Source organism: Saccostrea echinata, unplaced genomic scaffold (assembly GCF_033153115.1).
Source record: "Saccostrea echinata isolate AGI-Se365-2 ecotype Australia unplaced genomic scaffold, CSIRO_AGI_Sech_v1 ptg000009l, whole genome shotgun sequence".
Classification (NCBI taxonomy): domain Eukaryota; kingdom Metazoa; phylum Mollusca; class Bivalvia; order Ostreida; family Ostreidae; genus Saccostrea; species Saccostrea echinata.
Window position 1 is genome coordinate 5,274,777 of NW_026889758.1, and position 23,356 is coordinate 5,298,132.

Consider the following 23,356-nt stretch of genomic DNA (forward strand, 5'->3'; position numbering starts at 1 on the left):
TGTAAGCTGACAGTGTTCTTCCATTTCTAATCTTGATCAATATACAGATTTAATCATTATGATAAAATTAGGGATAACCTTATATTTTTCAACTTACACCTTAACTGAACTCAGACAAGGATAAAAATATTACCATTTTAGTTACTTATGATAAAATTGAATACTTACCCTGTCTCGTAATTTTTCCCGCACAAAAAGTCGGAGAATTTTAAAAGGTGCCTTAAACCACAGTGGGGCTGTTACAATGAGGACTTTCTTTAGTCTAGCTGGATAGCCACCCTGTAAATAAGACATTAAGATAAAATTCTGGAAGCCACCCTGTAAATAAGACATTAACAAAATTTTGGAAGCCATCCTGTAAATAAGACATTACCATACAATTCTGGAAGCCACCCTGTAAATAAGACACTAATAAAGCATAAAATTCAGGATAGGTATCAAAATTTTGAAAGTCATTAAGTATGGCACTTAACATAGAATTTGGGATAGCCACCTTGTAAATAAGGCACTATTTCAACATACAATTTTTGGATAGCCACTCTGAAAACTAGTTTCAACATACAATTTTTGGATAGCCACTCTGAAAACTAGTTTCAACATATAATTTTTGGATAGCCACCCTGAAAACTAGTTTAAACATACAATTTTTGGATAGCCACCCTGAAAACTAGACACAGTCAGAGAGGGTCCTGTTAAGGGCTGTCGGAGGAAGTCACAACTGTCCTTAGTACAGCAATGTTTAGAACTAAATATCACACAAAGGGATATGGAACAATAACTTAAATTTGTTCGAACTACAATATTCACAGACATTATACACACAGAGATGCGAAACTATATGATCATACATTAATAGGAGTCTTTTTCTCATCATCAACTCCTTTTGCATAAAATCTGAAATCATTACAATGAAAACTTTTTGACATCATATCACGATAGATAAGTTTCCTATGTACAGAATTTTGAAAGAAATTATGGTTAAAAACTGTCTAACCTAAAGGATTGATGGACAAAAATCAATAGATGTCTTCCTATTATGGTCAACTCTAACACTATTCTGATTTTTTTTTAAACTGAGCTAAACACTTATTTAAGAAAAAAGAGGTCAAAGGAAAGGTCAAGGTCAAAAAATGTTGATGCAGTTGAATAGCTTACTTCAATATGTATCAGCATATAAAGTTTGATTACACTATCTTGAATGGTTTCTTTGAAACTGAGCTTAACACTAATTTAAGAAAAAAGAGGTCAAGATCAAGGTAAAAAAAAATGTTGATACAGTTGAATGGCTTACTTCAGTATGTATCAGAATATGAAGTTTGATAACACTATCTTGAATGGTTTCTTTAAAACTGAGCTAAATACTAATTTAAGAAAAACAAAGGAAAGGTCAAAGTCAAAAAATGTTGGTGCAGTTGGATAGCTCTCATCAATATGTATCAGCATATGAAGTTTTATAAAAATATTTTGAATAGTTTCTTTGAAATTGAGATTTGAACTGAGCTAAACGCAGAGTGTGACAGAAGGACAGACAGAAGGATGGAAGGATAGAAGACGGACATGACAAATTCTATATGCCCCAGCCATATTCATGGTGGGGCATAAAAAAAATAAACATAGCTGCAGATGGGCTTTTGTTAAACTCTAACACAACCAGCTGAGAAATATATGATGTATTATTTGTTATAATTAATACCTACACCACATGAGATGTACAACAAACATTATAAGGAGTGGAAAAATCATTGAAATCTTTGTATCATGGTTGGCATGATTTTCTTCCTTACACTCTAAACTATTTATGATTAGGCCAAATAAAAAAATATGTGTGGTTCCGGTTACCCGACCGTCCCTATTCTATACCCCCGACCCTAAACTTTTTTTTTTTGGCAATTTTCATATTTTTTCCAGAATTTTCCCAGATTTCTATCAATGGCTCCGGTTTAAGTTTTAGTTTCAGCAATGATGGCCTCCTTGCAAAACATAGTGTAAGTGTTTAATAGTGTTAAATCCAAAGCAAGCTAGCATGTAGGTGTCCCCTACCAATATTGACTAGTATATTATCATACCACATCTAAATGCCACTTGCAAAGGAGTGATAGGTATTATTTAGAAAAATTAAGAAAATCATTTAATTTAAAGAAAAAAAAAAAAACTACCTACCTACCCTAATTTTTTTGGAGGTGTAACCGGAACCACACATATTTTTTTGTTTGGCCTTATTGAACAATGTCTGATGGACATATCATGTGCTGTGGCTGTGCACTTTATTATGATAATAATATTTAAAAATTTGACGAGGGCAGGTGAGGTTGAACACCTTAATTAGTTTTTTAAATTTACCTGAGTTCATAATTTTAATGATGAACTCAACTCATTGAAACAATGACTCAAGGTACATATATTTTTACAAAAAATCGATGGGGTTTCTGTTTGTTTGATATTGATTAAGAATAAGAAATTACAGAGTTTTACAAATATTAGTTATTACTAAATGATATTTTTTATCGATGTACAGATTTTACTGTGTAGGTGGAAATTTTAGTGAGACGCAAATTTAGCAATTTATCAAAAAAAAATTAGCATATATTTTTAGCAAGAAATAACTTTAGCGACTTTCTGATGTCAAGATAGATAGTTATAACAATCGATACGGAATAAATTGTTAGTGATATTCAATTTTAGCAAATTTCAGAACCCTTGCTAATAATGCCAAAATTGAATCCTTGCTAAAAATTCTGCTTATACGCTATTATTTCATCTCTGGATGAAATGTATGACATACAAGTTGTACAGGTAATACTCAGAACTTCCTTTGTATACTGTTTGTGTACATAGGATTAATGCCCTGCACAGTCTGCATGACAGTCAATGCCTCTGGGTACTACACATTTAAAATAAAGTCCCTCCCTTACTTGGGAAAAAAACCTGTACAGTTAAAAATATCGGCCTTTTAGCCCATGGGGAATGAAAATCACTTTGCTATAAGTGTGGATTCATTATAAGCATGTTCGCTATAAGCATGTTTTACTGTACTCCTGTACAAAATTTGACAAGAGGCCCAAGGGCCACACCGCTCACCTGAGCTAGGAAAATAGGAAAAATCAGTTAAGTATTGAAAAGCTTAAATGCATAAGTGGTCCCAACCTACCCCTAAAAGGGAGTGGGGGGGGGGGGGTATGATTTGAACAAAATTAAATCTACACTAACTAAGAATGCTTACATAATTTTTTGACTAACTGTGACTCTTTTTCTCTACAAGTTTGAACTTTCATTGTGGCCCCACCCTACCCCTGGAGGTCATGATTTGAACAAATTTGAATCTACACTACCTGAGAATGCTTCCATATAAATATGATCAATCATGGCATTGCTGTTCTTGAGAAGAAGATTTTTGAAGATTTTTCCTATATATTCCTATGTAAAACTTTGATCGTCCATTGTGGCCCCACCCTACCCCCGGGGATCATGATTTGAACAAATTTGAATCTACACTACCTGACGATGTTTCCACATGAGTTTCATCTTTCCTGACCAAATTGGTTCTTGAGAAGAAGATTTTTAAAAGATGCCATTAATTTTTCACTATTTTGTAATTATCTCCCCTTGGAAGAGGGTGTGGCCCTTCATTTGAACAAATTTGAATCCCCTTCACCCAAGGATACTCTGTGCCAAGTTCGGTTGAAATTGGCCCAGTGGTTCTGGAGAAGAAGATGAAATTGTGAAAAGTTAACGACGATGACAACGACAACAGACAACGGACAAATTTTGATCAGAAAAGCTCACTTCAGCCTTTGGCTCAGGTGAGCTAATAATATTATCATGCAAATAAAAGTGTTGTTGAACAGAAAGATGGAAGGATGGACAAACAGACAGACAATGTGATTTCTATAGGGCTCCTGCCTTTCATATAAGGCCCTAATGAGGGATTTAATATCCTGGATATTACCCTGTCATTAAGGTAATCTGGATTTCAATCCTGTAATAAAAGCATAAAATTCAGGATATCTACCCTGTAATAAAAGGCAATACACATAAAATCCATTCTGGATACCAGTACTGTAATTAATGCATAAAATTCTGCCATACACCTCTGGGAAGACCACTCTGAGCTGTTCCCAGCACCTTGGGAAAAATATTCTGTTCCATTGACTGATCAGACATTAACTAACTGTGTATTATCCACTTTGCAAGATTTTCATGCATTGATCAATATCATTTTTTCTGTTTTATGATATTACATATATATTTATCTATGATTGTAATTTTAGCAATTAAATATTAAAAACTGTACCTCGATGGGATCTGCTCAGGATTAAATCATTTCATACTCAAAAAGGGTTTGCCTCATTAAAAAGAAGAGATCAAGAAATCATGCACAGCTGCAAAGACTGCAGCAAAAAGCCAACTACTGTAAAAATGATTATTTTTGAATTAGGGAAATATACCCTTGTTTTGCAGTAAGCTTAGAGCCCGGTAAAATTCCCCTGCATATATTTACAAAAATATCCAGGTTCTGGAGTCATCATTACTATAAAATACAGGATCATGTATTTAACACCAATTAGTAATGGTTTTAAAAATCATGTACTTATCCCCCTTGAAAATAATCAGTTTTACAGTATTAGTTTGAAGCTCAAATTTTGGGGCGATTAACTCACCTTTAGCATGTTGAGGATTTTTTTGCTGAGTTCATAGTCAAAATTGGAGTACTTGGAATCTGTCATGTCATATATAAATACCAAACCATTTCTCTGAGTTTCAATACTGAAAAATTGGATCAATGGTACATTAAAGGTACTAAACTAACAGTGAACAAGCAAATTCAGAGAACTGCAGTCCCCCGCTTCTGAAGTCTTATTGTTTGGGGCGCAATTCAATGATATGTGGCATATTGTCACTGTCATTGTCTGTCCATCATGCTAAAGAAGTTATATATTTTTTAAAATAAATGTTCTGGTGAAGTTACGAACAAGATGAAAGATTTTGAAATCCAAATTAAAGGTCAAGGTCATGAGGTCAAAAATCCAATTAGAAAGGCCTTGTCAAAAGTGATGCACATGTGCAAAACTATAAAAGCCCTGTCTGTTCTAGTGCAAAAATTATGGCTTAAGATAAAATTTTCGGAAATAGTTTAAACTTTTAAGGTCAAGGTCACGAAATAGGAAAGGCTTATTTTCTCTCATTCAAAAGTTATGACCAAGGTTCAAGTTTTTCTGACAGACAGACTCACAGACAAGTGAGATTTAATATCTCTGCACTTTCAAGAAAGCAGGGGACAAAATACAGGCATTAAAGAATATTGGCTTGCTTTTTTTTCCTTTATCATGTTTATCATATGTACATATATATTGACTTTTCAAGTTTATTTTTGTCTAATCTACAAAATCTAGTCACTGAGAGTAAAGGACTTCACACCTACTGACATAAACCACTTTTCTTGAGTGTACATTGAGGAAACAAAACCAGTTTTTTTTTTCACATAGGTTACCTTTCTAATGCAGCATCTAGCTGATAGACAAGGGCTTTCAGGACCAGCTGGTGGGTGGTGAGGCTAGGTTGATGGATTCTGGCTGTAAATAAGGCAATGGCTGCACCATTTCTGTCTCTGCCACTCTGTAAAATGAATTAGTCAGGTTACTCCTAGTCATTATAATTTCATTATAAGCGTGTTTTACTGTATTTCACCGTTGAAAATGTAATAAAACAAATTTTAAACTGCAAATAAAACATAAGTAAAATAACATAAATAATTAAATTACTGAATAACTGTCGCATACTTTTTTTTTAATTTTAGGGGCAGCTCAAATATCCTTGATCATAAACCCTTATCACTGCTGCATTAAAGAACATATTTTATCCTGGTCTAATTACAAGTGCCTTCTATTATTGAGGTTTCTAAGCTGAATTTGCAGTTCATGAAAATTATTTTTACCAGAATAGTAAATTTCTCCGTGGAGAGTTCTTTTTTCAGCTGTTCATCGCCTGTCTGGATGACACTCAGATCTTCTCGATTTCTTGTCTCCTATTCAACAAATACAAATTATAAATTGACATAATAAATCTTATGAAAGTTTCACTTCATAAAAATATTATGTCAGTACATGTATCACACAAACTACAAAAAGAAGGAATCGTCCAATTTTTCATGACAATTAAATTTTGTGTATATTGCATTACAGTATTAATTTTGCTATTATTATTCTTGTTAAACATGTTAGAATGTACATGAGTAACTGGCTCCAAAAATTTATCCAAATATGTGTGCAAGATTTACAATAATATTTTAAGACCTTTGCACGAGTTCATATATGCACAAGAATATTTTTTTCGTGACATGTGCATGAGTTTGTCTATCTATTTATTTATTGTCCTCCCCTCCTCCCGTTTAATTGTAATATAAATAAAGGTTTTGACACCTCTGTAGCACCAGCCAAAAAGTAATCAGGTGTAACCAATGTGAAGGGTATACCCCAGTGCTGATATCTGAGATATGAAACTAATATGGCATATGCCCATTTAAGAGTCATGTTTAGCTTTAAGAACCAAAAACACGTAGGCTGCATCAAGCAAGGCATGTAAATTTATTTTCCTTAAAGTTGAGCATGTGCTTAAAAATCAAGTAAGCAGCCTCCCAACTTCCTACTCAAATACAGCACACACAAAAATAATCAGCATGCCTAAATATTTCATGAATCTGGAAAAATCAGGAAGTTTACACAAAATTTCTCATCTCATAAAAAAATCATTCCCTCTGTAGCAAAAAAATAAATATTGGAAGAGGAGATTCTGGAATTATTTTGCAGGCATATGTCAAACAAAATATATTGACACCTAAACATGCTAAAAGCAGACTTTTGACTTTATATGTGGATGCAAACAGTTTACAAAATTTACATTCCATTTTGTTAAGGCATGGATTTTTTTTTTAAAAAGACAAATGATATCTTACTAATCACTGAATATGATAGCTTTACAAAATCAACAATGAAATTCTTTTCCAAACATTTGGTACTGGTGCATATATAATTATATGACATGACTCTGCACATATTAATTTTACTAATGACACGGTACATGTAAAACTACAGAAAATCACGTTTTAAATTGATACCAAAGATTATCTTATAACATAAACATACTTCATAAGCATTCCTTCTGCATGTATATATACACAGGATATATACGGCTAACTACAGGATGACCTATGTAATCAAATATAATTTATGACCATGTCAAAACATTGAACTTCAATGTAAACAAAGGAAGGGTCAGTCACACTGTATCATTTCTGTTCTTATTTGTAAAGTGTATCCACTTGTGCGACAAACACAAAAAAATTATAAAACTGGCTTAGATAAGATTTAGTGAAGGCAGTCTGAAATAAGTCCAATCAAAAGTGACTCAAAATTCCTGTATAAAATTTAAAACAGAAGTTACATGTATTGATCACTTCCTTACTCCTACAATTTTAACAGGAAGATAATTCTGGGTGGCTGATACCTCAAACTTTAAGTGATAATTGAACAGTCTAAAAAAGCTGTGTTTTGCTACTTACAAGTTTATAGACATCTGTATTACATAATGAGGAAACAACAATTTTTTTCCTGCACAGTGGCTGAATGTTCTACTAATCTAGTGAGAAAATTTTACACCAAACACTAGTATTTCTTAGATCAAAAAGGATTCACTTATGAAAGGAGATGACATATATGAACATAAATTTAAAAGAATAAAAGTATTCAATGAATTTCTTTATATAATTTGTAGGGCTGCGCAATAATATCGATATTCTGGTATATTGCGATTCATTAACAAAAAATATCGTATTGCGATACGTTTTTCCAGTAACGATATACTGGCAAAATGATTGGGCTTTCAATTTATGAAGTAAAATATGATATTCAAGATTTCAGAAACATTTTCAATCGTGCCAAACAGTACCAAACAGTAAAGGTTTCTATTGTATGGCTGCATTTCATTGCCAAACTGTAGTGAAATCAACTAGAACTTTTTTGTTACAACGTTTTAAAAGTTTTATACACTCTGCTTATAAATGGAGGTTAATAAAATAAGAAAAGAGCATTTTAACTTTTGTTAAAAAATATTGCAATACATATCACAATACAGTTCCAAATATTGCAATATATCACAATATGAAATTTTCAACCAATAACCAGCCCTAATGATTTGTGTCTTCTATAAATTAAGAGACATGTTCCCTGACTGTATACCCAGCAGACGTTCCTATACAGTATAGGTTATTGTATACATGTATCATGGTGACTGATTACAGGATACTTACCTCTCGCCTTATAATCTGATGACTAACACACCACACAATAACATTTCCCAGTCCAAATAAATTCACATCATTTATATTTTCCCCTCTTAAATAATCCACATGAGGAACAATCCAAGATTTTTCATCCATGATGTCTCAAAGAGTTAGTTTAATCTTGTTTTTATGGTATCAATAAAAAAAAAGTCTGGTACAAATGCATTCAAAACATGAAAATCCTACATCGGCAAATCTTAACATAATACATGTACACAATGACCAAGGTAATTAGAAGCCATACAAGTTACACAAGATCCTTTTCTGTGTCTTCAGCAGAAATAAAAATGTACGTTCACAAAATCACAAAACAAGCAATGCCATGTGAATGTACCATAGAATTCCATGAAATTCAAAGATGAGGAAAAGGAGTGCTTTAGCGGATAACTTAAATATCGTATGGCTATATGCACTGAAAGGAAGTAAATAAAAGACTCATTGTCTACAAGGAAGGAAAAAATACATTCACAAAGCACTTATAAATGTATCACTCATTAAATCTGACACAATTTTTATATGCTGGATCTATTATCAAAGTGTAACTTTCTATGGTCTGTCTAACATTACTAAGGACATCAATTTTTGCTTTAGAAGAATTTTTAAAATCAGAATATACTTATGCAAAATAAAAAATAAGATTACTGCCTGTAAAGACAGTCAACACAGGAAAATATGCATACTTACACTCTTTGATAGGACTTACAATAAATGTTACTGCATGAACAACATTTTTACAAAACTAAAATGAACTCAGAACAAGAGTTAACTTTACACCCCATACCATTGCCAACTTCTCTTAAAGGGGCTTGGACACAGACCTGAAGTTAATATTTTCTCAATTTTTCTGTATAATATCATGGCGTATATGTTGCTAGAGCATTTCTTATAGAAATATAACTAAAATGTGTTCAGAAATTTCTTTTATCTGAAAATAATTAAAACTACCAATTTCGGGATGCATTTGATTGACACATATCCTTTCACTGTCATGAAGTAAACTTTATCCTTAATACATAAGGAAAGTAGAAATTCTGTTGTGTAGTAATGAAAAACATTATTTAAAATATTAAAACTATAATCCAAAAATTCAGAGTAGAAATGTAAGAAAGCAAAACCAACTCACCAGTATTGTCAGTCCTTGCTCAATGATGTGTGCAGAGTTTAACAAATTGAACACACAAGGTGAAACATAAACATTAACAATAACAGAGCTCGTGCCCTGTTTCCAAATACAGATGTTTGATGTGAAGTAAAAAATAATGTCATTGTCATTGAATTCTAAGAATATTCCTATAAGTTCAATTCATTTAACTGGTGATATTTTTTCAAATAAACATAGAAATTTAAAATGTAAACTGTGTCCAGGCCCCTTTAATATTTAAAGCAGTATTAAAGGAAAATGCCTTTTTTTGGTTTTTCCACTATCCCATGCTTATTTATTCATGTCTTCATGTCACTGATGAAGCAAACAATTCCACTTATATTAGGGCTGGGTATTGGCTAGATATTTTGTACTGCGATATATTACAATATATTTAACTGTATTGTGATATGTATTGCAATATTTTCAGCAAAAATTTAAATGGTATATTCTCTTTATTTTCACTTCATTTTACATGTAGAATGTACATAACTATGATAAATAACCAATAAAAGATATCTTGTTGATTGAATTACAGTTATGCAACTAAATACACCACACAACAGCCTTTGTCTTACTGTTTGGCATGATCGCAAACCTTTCTGACAATTTTTCGTTCAATTTTATGATAGAATTCCTGAGACCATTTATTTTGCCGTTAAATCGGTATTACAAAAATGTATTGCAATACGATATATTTTGTCAACATACTGCAATATACCGAATTGTCGGTATTATTGCCCAGCCTTAACTTATATCCCCTGTTACTACTGATACCCTCCTTTTTCTACACTTATTTCCCCTGTTACTACTAATCCCCCCTTTTCTACACTTATTTCCCCTGTTACTACTCATTACTGATCCCCCTTTTCCATACATATTTTCCCTGTTACTACTAATCCCCCTTTTTCTACACTTATTTCCCATGTTACTACTGATCCCCCTTTTCTACACTTATTTCCCCAGCTGTTACTACTGATCCCCCTTTTCTACACTTATTTCCCCTGTTACTGCTGTTCCCCCTTTTTCTACACTTATTTCCCCTGTTACTACTGATCCCCTTTTTCTACACTTATTTCCCCTGTTACTACTAATCCCCCTTTTCTACACTTATTTCCCCTGTTACTACTAATCCCCCTTTTCTACACTTATTTCCCCTGTTACTGCTGTTCCCCCTTTTCTACACTTATTTCCCCTGTTACTACTGATCCCCTTTTTCTACACTTATTTCCCCTGTTACTACTGATCCCCTTTTTCTACACTTATTTCCACTGTTACTACTGATCCCCTTTTTCTACACTTATTTCCACTGTTACTACTGATCCCCTTTTTCTACACTTATTTCCCCTGTTACTACTGATCCCCTTTTTCTACACTTATTTCCCCTGTTACTACTGATCCCTCTTTTCCACACTTATTTCCCCTGTTACTACTGTTCCCCCTTTTTCTACACTTATTTCCCCTGTTACTGCTGCTCCCCTTTTTCTACACTTATTTCCCCTGTTACTACTGATCCCTCTTTTCCACACTTATTTTCCCTGTTACAACTGATCTCCCTTTTCTACACTTATTTCCCCTGTTACTGCTGATTCCCCTTTCTCTACACTTATTTTCCCTGTTGCAATTGATCCCCCCTTTTCTACACTTATTTTCCCTGTTACAACTGACCCCCCTTTTCTACACTTATCTCCCCTGTTACTGCTGCTCCCCTTTTTCTACACTAATTTTCCCTGTTACAACTGATTCCCCCTTTTTCTACACTTATTTCCCCCTGTTACTACTGATCCTCCTTTTCTCCTCTTTGTCTAACAGAGAAATTCTGGAGAGGGAAGTGATACCAATATAGCCTATTTTAATGTGGCATACCTTCCTGTATTTGTTTTAGAAATCACCAATATTTGTAAAGCCTTATTGCAGTCTACAATTAAAAGTTAACTTGTTGATAATTTGTAGAACTAACCTCATGATTGATATATAATTCTAATGCCCTCTGACAATCAAACTTCCTGGCCATAAGAAACTTGACAGCTGTATTCCATGGCAGTAGGTCCTGGCCACCTCCTCTATACTTCTTTACTTTTTCTTGAAAGGCACCAACTCTCTATTTAAATATAATCATTATTAATTATATGAATTTTAGTTATAAATTTCAAAAGACACAAAAACATCTAAGTTTAATGTTAGGTGTTGAAAAACAATTAAGTTAAAGCAAAATATCATCAGAAAAAATCAAAAATCAATCCAACACTATGCAGACATTTGGTCTCTTTGAATGTGCCTACCCTCCTTATATACCAAGTCAAAAGTAAACCTCTACCATGCTTGAGTAAAATGTGGTCAATTATTTTGAAAAATAACTGAACCAATTACAATTACCTACACTGAAATCTCATGATTACAATTGCAATTAAATTCATTTTTGGACAGTAATTGATTACACTGCAGTTACTTTTTTTGTAAGTAATCATGATTACATTTGATTACTTTATTAGGACATAGTTTGCTTAGTGAATGTATTGTATTATTAGATACTTATTTTTTTTTTATACGTGAACAAGTTTCTGGTAATAGTGTAGGCATCTTGCTCTACCAGTGTTTTACTTGGAATGCATACATGACTAAGGAGGATCAGGTCCCTTTTCCAAAAAAAAAAATGTTTCTACTCATGTGAGGTACCAAGTTTCATTGAAATCAGACAAAAAACCTATAGGAGAATTAGAGTTTTAATGATTTTCATAGAATTTTCTATTTTTAGTAACCAAGGAAACAGGGGTTTTGAAATCAAAACTGAGATAGAATAATGCATCTTGGTGTAGCTAGTCTATGTGTGTACCAGGTTTAATTGAAATCAGGTCAAAACCAAAGGAGAGGTAGCATTTTGAAAGAATTCCACAAAATTTTTTATTCTTTTCTTAGTAACCAGGGCAACATGGTTCATCAAACCAGAAACTGATCAATAGATTTATGTATCTTAACAATCCAGAGTTTCTGAAAACCATCGGTCCTACCGGCAAAACCAATAGAAAATTGTGTAACAGGAAAGGAGAAAATATATGGCTGGACTGGGAATTGAACCCAGGACCCCTACTTCACTAGTCAGGTGTTCTACCGACTGAGCTACCCAAGCCGATATCCATGGCCCAAACCATTACAGGTGTTCTACTGACTGAGCTACCCAAGCCGATATCCATGGCCCAAACCATTACACTCCTTCCTCTTAAATTGTCTTTGTCCTCGAAGACACAACCCAAGTTCTTATTAGCCCCCGGCAGGAATTGCACCTGCAAGTCCAGGGGTGGTCAATGGCACCAAATGATTTAACAGGAAAGGAGAAAATATATGGCTGGACCGGGAATCGAACCTGGGACCCCTGCATCACTAGTCAGGTGCTCTACCGATTGAGCTACCCAGGCCGATATCTACAGCCCAAACCATTACAATTGAAATGTCCCCTGCAATTCACTATTTCACTGGTCTGCATGAACCGATCATTTTCTGCATTAACAACCCATTGTTTTTTGAGTTTTCGTAGTAACTGTAAAGTTTTGTCTTTATGTTGTAATCTCAAAAAGCTTTTAGTGAGTTACTTTCTGGCAATGTAGCAAAATAAAAAGGGGCAGATAATTCTAATCTACACTACTACGAATAAATTCAAGAGTTCCGAACATCAACATGGCATGTAAATTCGAAGCGAGAAAAAACACTGAGAAAATGAGTTGAATTTTTGTCTTTATATAGGTTATTTTTTAGGAAAAAAGACATATACAGGCTAAAAATGTTTGTTATGAGTAATTTAGTAGTTATTTCCAGTGCAACTTCTTTTGTATTCTTCAAACTCATTTTGGAGTGGATTCCCTCCAATTTGCTTCATGCAACTATCGATATGTGGGATGATTCTAACTGTGGTGAGGGCTTGTCTAGAGACACAGTTAGATTATTCTAATTAATTCTACTCTATTGAAATGCCTAACAATTCGTGCTGTTACGATCCACAGATTCATTTATACACACTCAATCTGAGTACAAATTCAAGGTCCAGTTATCTAGGTTGCCATTGATGTTCTGCAGTAATTTAAAGTTCAGGTGAAACAGACCAGCTAGTCCATATTCTTTTGAATTACATCATGAATTATACTGAATTTATTCAGTCTGATAGAATTAGCTTCAGACTGGTAGAACACATTAAGTCATAAGTCCGAATGACTGACAGAAATATTTGGTTTTCAGAAACTCTGCAATCTACTAATATACCAAGTTTTACTGAAAAGAACATTACTATCAGGGACTAGATTTGGGAAAAAAAGACATTCTTTTCTAAAAGTTTGTGTGTACGATGGGATAAGAATTTTTAACCATAAACTTGTAAAAATAATACTCCTCACTTAAGGATTTAGATCAATGAATTTTGTTATGTGAACACTTGTAACTATATAATCACAATTATACAGTCACACTGCAGCCTGACAAATAAATTATTCATTCTGGCATTTAAAAATGTGTGGACTTTATGGACTGCATCCACAATGCCTGTAAAAACTGATTACTTTCCACTAAAATCCATATTTGGTTTACTGTTTTGTTACAAATGTACATCTATTACTTAACACACAAATTTAATACTAATTATACTATACTATATTGTATTACATGTATATCAACTGGTAACTGATAATATGGGAAAATTAATCAATTTGTCATAAAATTTTGAACATATGTACATGTATTATCAACTTTCAACTCTTTCAGGATATGTGGGTTATAGAGACTCACTGAAGACATCCTTATGAGCTCGGAGGAGGGAACAGCGGAAAAATGGGTTTTTTTAATCATGTTTTTTTCCCTTTTTTTTTTTTTTTTTTTTTTAAATATTCTTAATAATATATAAATAACTGAGTTCCTAACCTATTCTCCCAACACTGCTACATATACTGTAAACCAATTATTATTCGTGACAACTTTATTTTTCGCGTAATTACTTGAGACTGTCTAGTTGCGAATCTTTCATTCTCACGTATAATTCTATTATTTAAGATTATATAGAGCAATAACCAAAATTTAATTATTTTAAAAAATGCATAATAGTACTTTCAAGTTCTCTCATTCATTCATTCAAACTTTATTTACACTTAGCAGTGATTAATTACAAACAATGTAAGAATGAATTCTAACACAACTTGATTCAATGTAATTGTTTCAAAACAAAACGAACTGAAGAAAAAAACAAATAAATCATATTTATCTAGCACTTTGCTAAACAACAAATCATCCAAAACATTGAAATGTGCTTAAATTTCCAAATCGATATAATTCAATTCCTTAACATTCGATGTATGTCGTATTCCATCACAATTTTCCATAATGACTAAATTCTAACTCCAGACAGATGCGTCATTAGATATCATGCTTACGCCATAGTCAAATGGTTTGCTAAACGACAAATCATCCAAATGTGTTAAGATTTTGACCTAATCCAATTCCGTAACAACTGACCTGTCCGATCACAACTTTTAAAATGACTAAACTTCAACTCCTGGCACATAGGAGTGAAACGGTTCACCGCGGTATCGATTCACCGCGGTATTTTTTCTCAGTTTGATACACGGAGCAAAATCTCTAATTTTCGGTTCCGTTCATTTTTCAGTGGGGATTGTTATTCAGTCGGGTTTGGCATAAGGTAAAACATGTTACTCAATATAAATAATAAAAAAAATTTATGACTAATAGTTTGTAAAATAATTTTTGGCAGTCAAATAATTCTAATCAATTTCTTCTAGTCAATTTGCAAATAAAAATTTGTAAATTAAGTGACTAGATTTAGTAAAAGAAAGCATAAATCAAGGTTGAATTTGTTTCCTTCTATCAATTTGAAAATGTATTGTATCGAAAATAACCGAACCGAGACAAAATTATACAATACGTATCGAACCGTGAAGGAGGTGTATCGTTTCACCCCTACTGGCATATGCTATATTTAAGGTCAAATTCATTAATAGCGAGCACAGCAAGCTTTGCAAAGTGCCACTCGTCACTGTGAACTCTTAAAGCAATGCCTAGGCGAAGAGAAAATTCGGACTTTGCACGTTGATCCAAAAAAATTTTTTCCACAGTAACTCTGTACCCACAATGCATCGCTTGTGAAAGCTACGTTCTCGCAAGAATAACATAAAAAATTCAACAAAAAAATAAACTCGCCCTGATTAAATAAATATATTGCAAATAAAATAGTAAATAAAACGTTCTTCATTAAAATCAGCACTGTTCAGGCTTCGGTTTTGCAATGCAACCTAAATACGACATCATGTGACGTTAGAGTCTAGACGGGTACGTCTTTTTACCACAAGGAACCACAAGGTACCACAAGGAACCACAAGGATACCACAAGGAACCACAAGGATACCACTAGGAACCCATAGGTCACCATATACAACCTTAATTATTCTAAATATGGTTTATATGCACTTGTAAACTACAAAAAAAAGTTTTGAAGGGCAAATTAACACTTTAATTGTCTTAAATAGGTACAGTATAGCGCTATTAAACCAAGGTAAAAATCTAAATTAAATTCACTTATTTCAGCTAAATTATGCATGCATAGTTCAGAGGCAGAGATTGTATTTTTATGATGAATAAAAAGTTAATGGTTTATTGTGTATTTCAATACACAAACCATAAGTAAATACCCAAGAAGAACCCTAATGTCATGTCCCCTGTACAATGTCATGTCCCCTGTACCACTAGGATAGGCCAAGGTACCTACAAAATGACACTTAAATGCCACTTAATTCAACTTTTAAAAAATCTAATCATAGTTTAAATGCATTTGTTAATTAACTGTTTATTAGCTCACCTGAGCCAAAGGCTCAACTGAATTTTTCTGATCACATATTGTCCAGTGTGCACCTGTCCATCCAGCTGTCCGTCTATCTGTAAACTTTTCACATTTTTGATTTCTTCTCAAGAACAACTGGGCCAATTTCAACCAAACTTACCAAAAGGTATCCTTGGGTGAAAGGGATTCAAATTTGTTCTAATGAAGTACCACGCCCTCTTCCAAGGGGAGATAATTTAAAAATTAATGGCATCTCTTAAAAATCTTCTCAAGAACCACAACTGGGCCAGCAAAAATGAAACTAAAGTATGAAAATATCCTCAGGTAGAATAGATTCAAGTTTTTTTCAAATCAAATATCCCGGGGTAGGGCGGGACCACAATGGACAATCAAAATTTTACATAGGAATATATAGGAAAAATTTTAAAAATCTTCTCGAGAACAGCAAAGCCTTGATTGGTCATATTCAAATGGAAGTATCCTTAGGTTGTGTAGATTCAAATTTGATCAAATCATGACCCCTGGGGGTAGGACTGGATCACAATAAAAGTCTTACATAGGAATATATAGGAAAAATCTTCTTCTCAAGAACAGCAAAGCTATGATTGGTCATATTTATATGGAAGCATCCTCAGGTAGTGTAGATTCAATTTATTCAAATCCAGTTATATGTTAGGAGTTTGGAGCGTGAAAGTGAAACATTAATTTTGAATTTCATGGTCCCTAACCCTTCCCCCTTTCTGTGCTTGAAGGGTGGGACTCCTGGAAATCAAACTGTTGACATGATTGTAATAAACATTGAGCCCTCTATCATTTGTGATATTCATGGCCCCAGGGTCAGAGTTTTAGGGTAAATATGGTGAAAAAGTATTATTCTCTACTCTATTTATTATTCTCTACTCTATTTAATTCAGCAAACATATTAAATGCATGGTGTGATGGCCCCTGGGTCAGCTAGGGGTTCTGGTGTTAGGTTGTGGATCTATTGGTAATGTAATATAGTGTTAAGCATTTATTAAAATCTTTGAAAATCTCTCTGCTGCTGGGTATGAAGCAAAATAAAATGCTTATAGTTGTGTTGAGCAACAATGCCTTTTTCAAAATTATTTCTTTCAAAACAATCTTTGCCCCTGGGTATTTAAAAATAAAATGTTTTCCAATTTTCAAACAACGAACTGCTTCACAAAACTTAAAATGATTGCGTTATGAATTTAAGATTAATGTTTTTTAATAAACATCAGAAGTCAAGAGTGCAACAAAATAAGGTTAAAGAGGATCCCTTCAAAATCTTGTATTTATAAAAAAAAAAATTAGGCCATTAATATTAAAAATATATTTTAGTTTCCCCTAACCCGACCCTAAAATCTCAAGTTGGGTAGGTTGGTAGGTAAATAATTTTGAAAATTTATTACAATTTCAAATTTAATTGAATAACTTTATGAAAAAGCAGATTGGAAACAGAATATCATATAAATGTAATTCAAAGTTGGAAATTAATTGTAACACTTTTTTTTTTAATCAATGTTCCACATGGGTTTAATTTATGCTCTGCACATGGTCAAATATTTTTGGTGGAGGCATGCTTGAATTATTTTCATAATTAAAAATTGTTATTTTTTAAATAAAGTTCTGTAAATAAAAATTCTGAAATTTTACATGGATTTGTGTATTCTATTGACCCTTAAAAAAAGTAACTAGAATGTTTATACATTATGTGATCAATAAATTCTGTATATATACCCATTATGAGCTAACTTAAAAAAAATTAACTAGAATATTTATACATTATCTGATCTTGTAAAAATATATGTTTATTAATTTAACAACAAACTTAATTTTCTCTAAAATTTCAATTTTTTAGTCGATATTTTTTAATTCACCCATATCCAAATAATTAAGTAAACAACAATAATTTTTGTTAATTTATATTTATATAAACACAAGAACTTTTCTCAACAAAAATATTTTGTTCAGTGTTTTCATAGATTTAATTCCTTAATAATTTCAAATTTAAAAACAATTATGTAAAAAGGATGTCAAACATAATTGAGTTTTTGTTACGGAAATGAATTCAAACTTCTTAAATTTCTCAATATACATGATATAAGATTGAAACATGTATCATGAAATTAATAGTTTAATTGTATGGATGTCTATAAAGATAGTACAGAATACATTATTTATTTTCCAGTTCATAGAAAAATAAATATCCATTTATTAATAAAGAAGTATGGAAAATAGCATGCATGTATTTTAATGACATGTGGAGAACTCTCTTGTGTATAGGGTGCCTTGTTTGCATTGTATAGATCCACCATTTCAGGTAATCAACAGTGATAATTATTAGGAGTATAATCAAGTTTTCAGTGATTAACTTGTGTATACACAAGGTACACAAGACTGGTTACACCATACCTTAGGTATATAAACAAAAGTAAATCTGAAGGTTAGTGAAAAAATATACCTGGTATAATGTAATAATTATTAATAAACTTATACATGTATAATTTTTCTTGTATTATTTACATACAAGTATAAACATTAAATTGTGTCACTATGTTTAGCTGGATACTGTGAATTAAATGAATTAAATATTTTTTACAAAAATACCTGAAGCTGACCCATTTTTCCCCATAATTCTACATAATGGTACTTTCAACATTTCTACAGATCATGCTGCTAAAGATGGGCAATAATTTTGAATGCTGTTAAAAAAATCGTATATAACCCATTCTTTCCTGCATCAATGAATCATAAATGACACCTGCCATTGGTAAAATTAATACATAGCATAAATTAAAACATGTTTGAAAAAGTTGGCCAAGGGTTATCACATATTAACATTAAACTCAATTGACTGGAAACTGATTACCTCAAATAAATTTATTTACTATTCCTGTGAGAGAAAATTAATCAGTGCTGAATTTGTAAATTGTAATAAACTTGCATGAGAATGGATTTTGATATTTTTTTTTAAGTATTAATGAATTTATACAGATACGAATTAAAACATTACATGTACCTGTAATTGTGTACCAAAATATTTATAGTTTTAAGATTGATGCAATGAATCAAACAACACTTATTAAAAAATTAAGTTAAATATTACAATCAAATGCAGCAAAACTGTTATGTACTTGAGAAACTATCAAAACATAAGTATTAAATCAAAAGATTACATAGGTCATCTTGATGTACAAGTCAACTAAATGTTATTTATAAGTACAACATTAAAGTCTAACCTTTATAAATATTAGGGTAGTAATTAGTGCAAGATTTAAACATGTTTGGTCTGTGTAGCAGTGGCAGATCCAAAGGGGGGGGGGGGTAACAGGGATTTGCAACCCCCCATCCCTTTTGGATTTGCTAACAAGAGACACATAGACAGAGAGAGAGAGGGGGAAGGGGGGGAGACCCAATTTTTTGTTGTGTTTTTACGACAGAAATTGTTCAGTGAAAGGCTAATGTAGTAATGTATGAATAAATTTGGTTGCTGAAAGAAAATGCCCCCCCCCCCCCTACAAATTAGGATTTTCGGGTTCGGAGGGTTTTTTCCTTTAATTTTTTTTAACAAAAATTTTCAGGAAATCCATATTTTTTCCCTGGCTTCCCTCACCCTCACTTTTGAAAACGCTTCTACGCCCATGTATCCTATTAAGTTGTTAAACTATTACTGTATGTATATGTATGTTATAACAACCCTTTTTCCTCTTCACCCCCCCCCTTGAAAAGTTTCTAGATCCGCGCCCGTGTAGGATGTTTTAAAAGGTACGTACTACATGTAATATATAGGCATGGGCTTGCTCCAAATCTTTTTTGTTAAATCACACTGTTCAATCATACAGAAAAATGTACTAAGATTCAGCAACCAAACCATATAGATCTGCATGTGTACATTCCTAGAGGTATCATTCATGCAAGATTGATCACCACGGGGGGCTTACAGTTACTTCAGCTAGAATGAAACCTGCACAAAAAAAAAAAAGAAAAAAGAAATAATTCTGGTCACTCAACCAAAAAATGTAGGTCAGATCCAGCATCTGAAGCAAGTGTGGTAGTATACATGTACATCCTTATAGATGCATGATCCATGCAAGTTAAGTCACCGAAAGGCTACTTGGGCTGGGTACAATAATACCGATATTCTGGTGTATAGTGGTACATTGACAAAAATTATCCTATTGCATAAAATTTATTTATTTAGGTTTTATGACCCTTTCATGTATGAGTTATATTTTTTTATGCATAAAGTTTTGTAAGTTATAGCCATCATACTGCAAAACTTTTAGGATGATTTACTGTTGTATTTTCTTTATTCAGGTTAATAATAACATTTAATAATAATAAATTATACACTTGTTTCATTTATATAGCAGGTAACACAGATAAATTGGCAATTTGACTGAAATCGTGAGTGAAAAATTCTTATCAGATTGGCTGAAATTTTTGGGTAGATGACCATAATATGATCATTAACTTGTACACAGTGAATGCAAATAAACCTCAGAAAGACTTAATATCTAACTTACAAATGCATATGACATTTATTAAGTTTGAATGAGGTGTCATTGGTGTACGCTTGGGGTACATCCTTTGAATCCTCTAATTTGTGTATTGAATTAAGCAATAAACAGATAATGATCAATGTAATTAAGAAATGCACATAAACCTATTTTCATTTATTAAAGCTGAATTGGATGTTATTGAAATAGCTCAAATTTATTGGGATACTTAAGGGTATTATTTGGATACCTAGAGTTTCCTTAATTGGGGTTCTTGGTATCCTTTTGTGTATTAAAATATGCAATAAACAGTTACTAAGTTATTTACAAAAGCATTAAAACCATTTTTAGATTTATAAAGGTCAAACTGGTTGTCCTTGGGATATTTTGAGATATTTTGGGGGTTACCCTGGGATGTCCTTGTGGTAACTGAAGGCTATCCTTTGGTTCTTATGTGGGTATCATTTTATTTTGTGTATTGCACTATATACAATAATCAGTTACTATGTCATTTACAAATGCAAATATAAACCATATTTACATGTACATTTTTTTAAATAGTTAAATAGGGTGTCATTGAGATATTCCTAGGGTACCCTTGGGTATTCTTGTGGTACCTTAAGCCTAGGGTATTCTTTGGGTTTATGTGAGTTTCCATTGGTTCTGTGTATTGAAATACACCATTCATAGTTACAGGATTATTTTTTTCACACCATATAAAATATTATTAAAGTTCCTCAAAACTATACATGCATAATTGAGCTTAATTGTTTAAGTATACTACTTTTAAATTTTTATCTTGGATAACTGCTCTGTTTAGGACAATTAAAGTGTTAATTTGCCCTTCAAAAACATTTTTTTGTAGTTTACAAGTGCATATAAACCATATTTAGAATAATTAAGGATGTATATGGTGTCCCTGGGGTACCTTGTGGTATCCCTGGGGTTCCTTGTGGTTCCTTGTGGTACCTTGTGGTTCCTTGTGGTAAAAAGACGTACCCAGTCTAGACTTACCAACTGTCACGTGCGATTTCAAGAGAAGCGTCTAAGTACAGATTATAAAAGGTGCACTGAAAACATGGAAAACGTATCTGCGCTCGCCCTAACGGTCGCACCGTCAACATACTATAATTAAAATAAGAAATAACTAATTTAAAATTGAAAATTGTATTGTGAAGTAAGATTTTGAAAATAGTATTGTACTATATAGTACTTAGATAAATTGTTGTGAACATCAAATAAATAGGTAAAGAACAGCTAGGTCTTAATTTATATGGAATTAAAAGTTAATAAAAGTATAAAACTATGAACATCAAATAATATGTTTGACAGTGTTGCATTTCCTGAACAGAGATTAAGAAAGTGCATGTCTTTAATGAAGAGTGTTTAATCTTACTTTGGGCTGGCTGAAATTACTTCTATGTTTAAATTTACCTGAATTCAACTACACCTAAAAAATTTAAATCCTTCGAGGGAGGAAGAAAAAAGAAATAAACAAACAAATATACTTTAAAATATTTGTGCATCATGTAGGCTTATTGTTTAATGATCACTAAAATCTGTCAGTTTAAATGATAAACTCCTCCTAAATATACTCATACAGGGCCAAAATGTTGTCTTTTTTTATGGAATGCAGATTTTAGCTGCTAAAGGTAAAAGAAAACCAGAAAAGAAACTTTAAAAAATACTGATTTGTTTTGTTTTTTCAAAGTGCAATCTTCTCAGAAATATATGCGCTCAGGTGACGTTAAACATTGAATTTAAAACTTTGGACAGCTTAAGCTATTAAAATGAAAACATTTAATGTGAGGACATAATTTAGGCAGCCATATGCAATTTACAAGTAATTGTAAGCACAGATGTTCTTTTTTTTTTTACAGAAAGAATTCAGTTGGATCAAATTTGCAGATTACCAGATTTTTTTTTTTTTTTTTTTTTTTTTGTCCAGGCATTGCTTTAAAAGCTTGCTTCTCTCGCTCAAATATGTACTAACATATGTAGTCATACTTTGAAAAATCATGACATTTTTTAAATTTTATTACAGAATATATACTGTGTTTTTAAGCCCAATTCATGTTAACTGCCATAAAATGAAAGATCACAAGATATTGAAGATATTATCAACTTTCTACATTTAGAACCGATTTTTAACTGGTACTTTTATGGTTATAAATATTCTGAATCAATTTTGAGGAAAAATGTTTTAAATTCACAATGGTTTTCGTTGTCTAGTATTAAACAACTGCAGATTAATTAAATAATCAATGATGATAATTTATGTTCCCGTAGACAAATTGCCCCTGTCTTTCCTGTCCACTTGTAGGACATTTTTATGCATTTGTTTGCTTAAATATACAATTGTACATAATTTTCATAATTAAAAGCTTTACCCTTCTCTCTTCCTCTGTCAAAAAAGAATTATCCATCCTTCGTTCCTCATCTGTGTGCCTACCGGAAGTGGCACATCTGACTTTTAATCAAAGTCGTAAAATATTGTGCCCTGTTTGCTAACGTATCATTTTGTATAAAAGATATGCTGCATGAAGTAC

The 23,356-nt window shown here is 32.4% G+C and overlaps 1 protein-coding gene across 2 annotated transcripts in view; it reads right to left on the reverse strand.

The window, feature by feature from the left end:
• LOC133181667 (tyrosine-protein phosphatase non-receptor type 9-like) overlaps window positions 1-23,312 on the reverse strand; it is a 35,355-nt gene extending 12,043 nt beyond the window's left edge. Inside the window, exons 1-6 of one of the 2 annotated variants that reach the window (XM_061316223.1) lie at window positions 23,198-23,312; window positions 11,437-11,577; window positions 5,933-6,022; window positions 5,489-5,613; window positions 4,659-4,764; window positions 169-279 (exon numbers count right to left, since the gene is read on the reverse strand). In XM_061316223.1, the coding sequence (XP_061172207.1) occupies window positions 169-279; window positions 4,659-4,764; window positions 5,489-5,613; window positions 5,933-6,022; window positions 11,437-11,577; window positions 23,198-23,233 (609 nt within the window). In that variant the 5' untranslated portion in view covers window positions 23,234-23,312. Of the gene's footprint in view, window positions 1-168; window positions 280-4,658; window positions 4,765-5,488; window positions 5,614-5,932; window positions 6,023-8,302; window positions 8,475-11,436; window positions 11,578-23,197 lie in introns of those variants that run through there. The other variant, XM_061316225.1, reaches the window with a different exon arrangement.
• Between the last annotated feature and the right edge of the window lie 44 nt (window positions 23,313-23,356).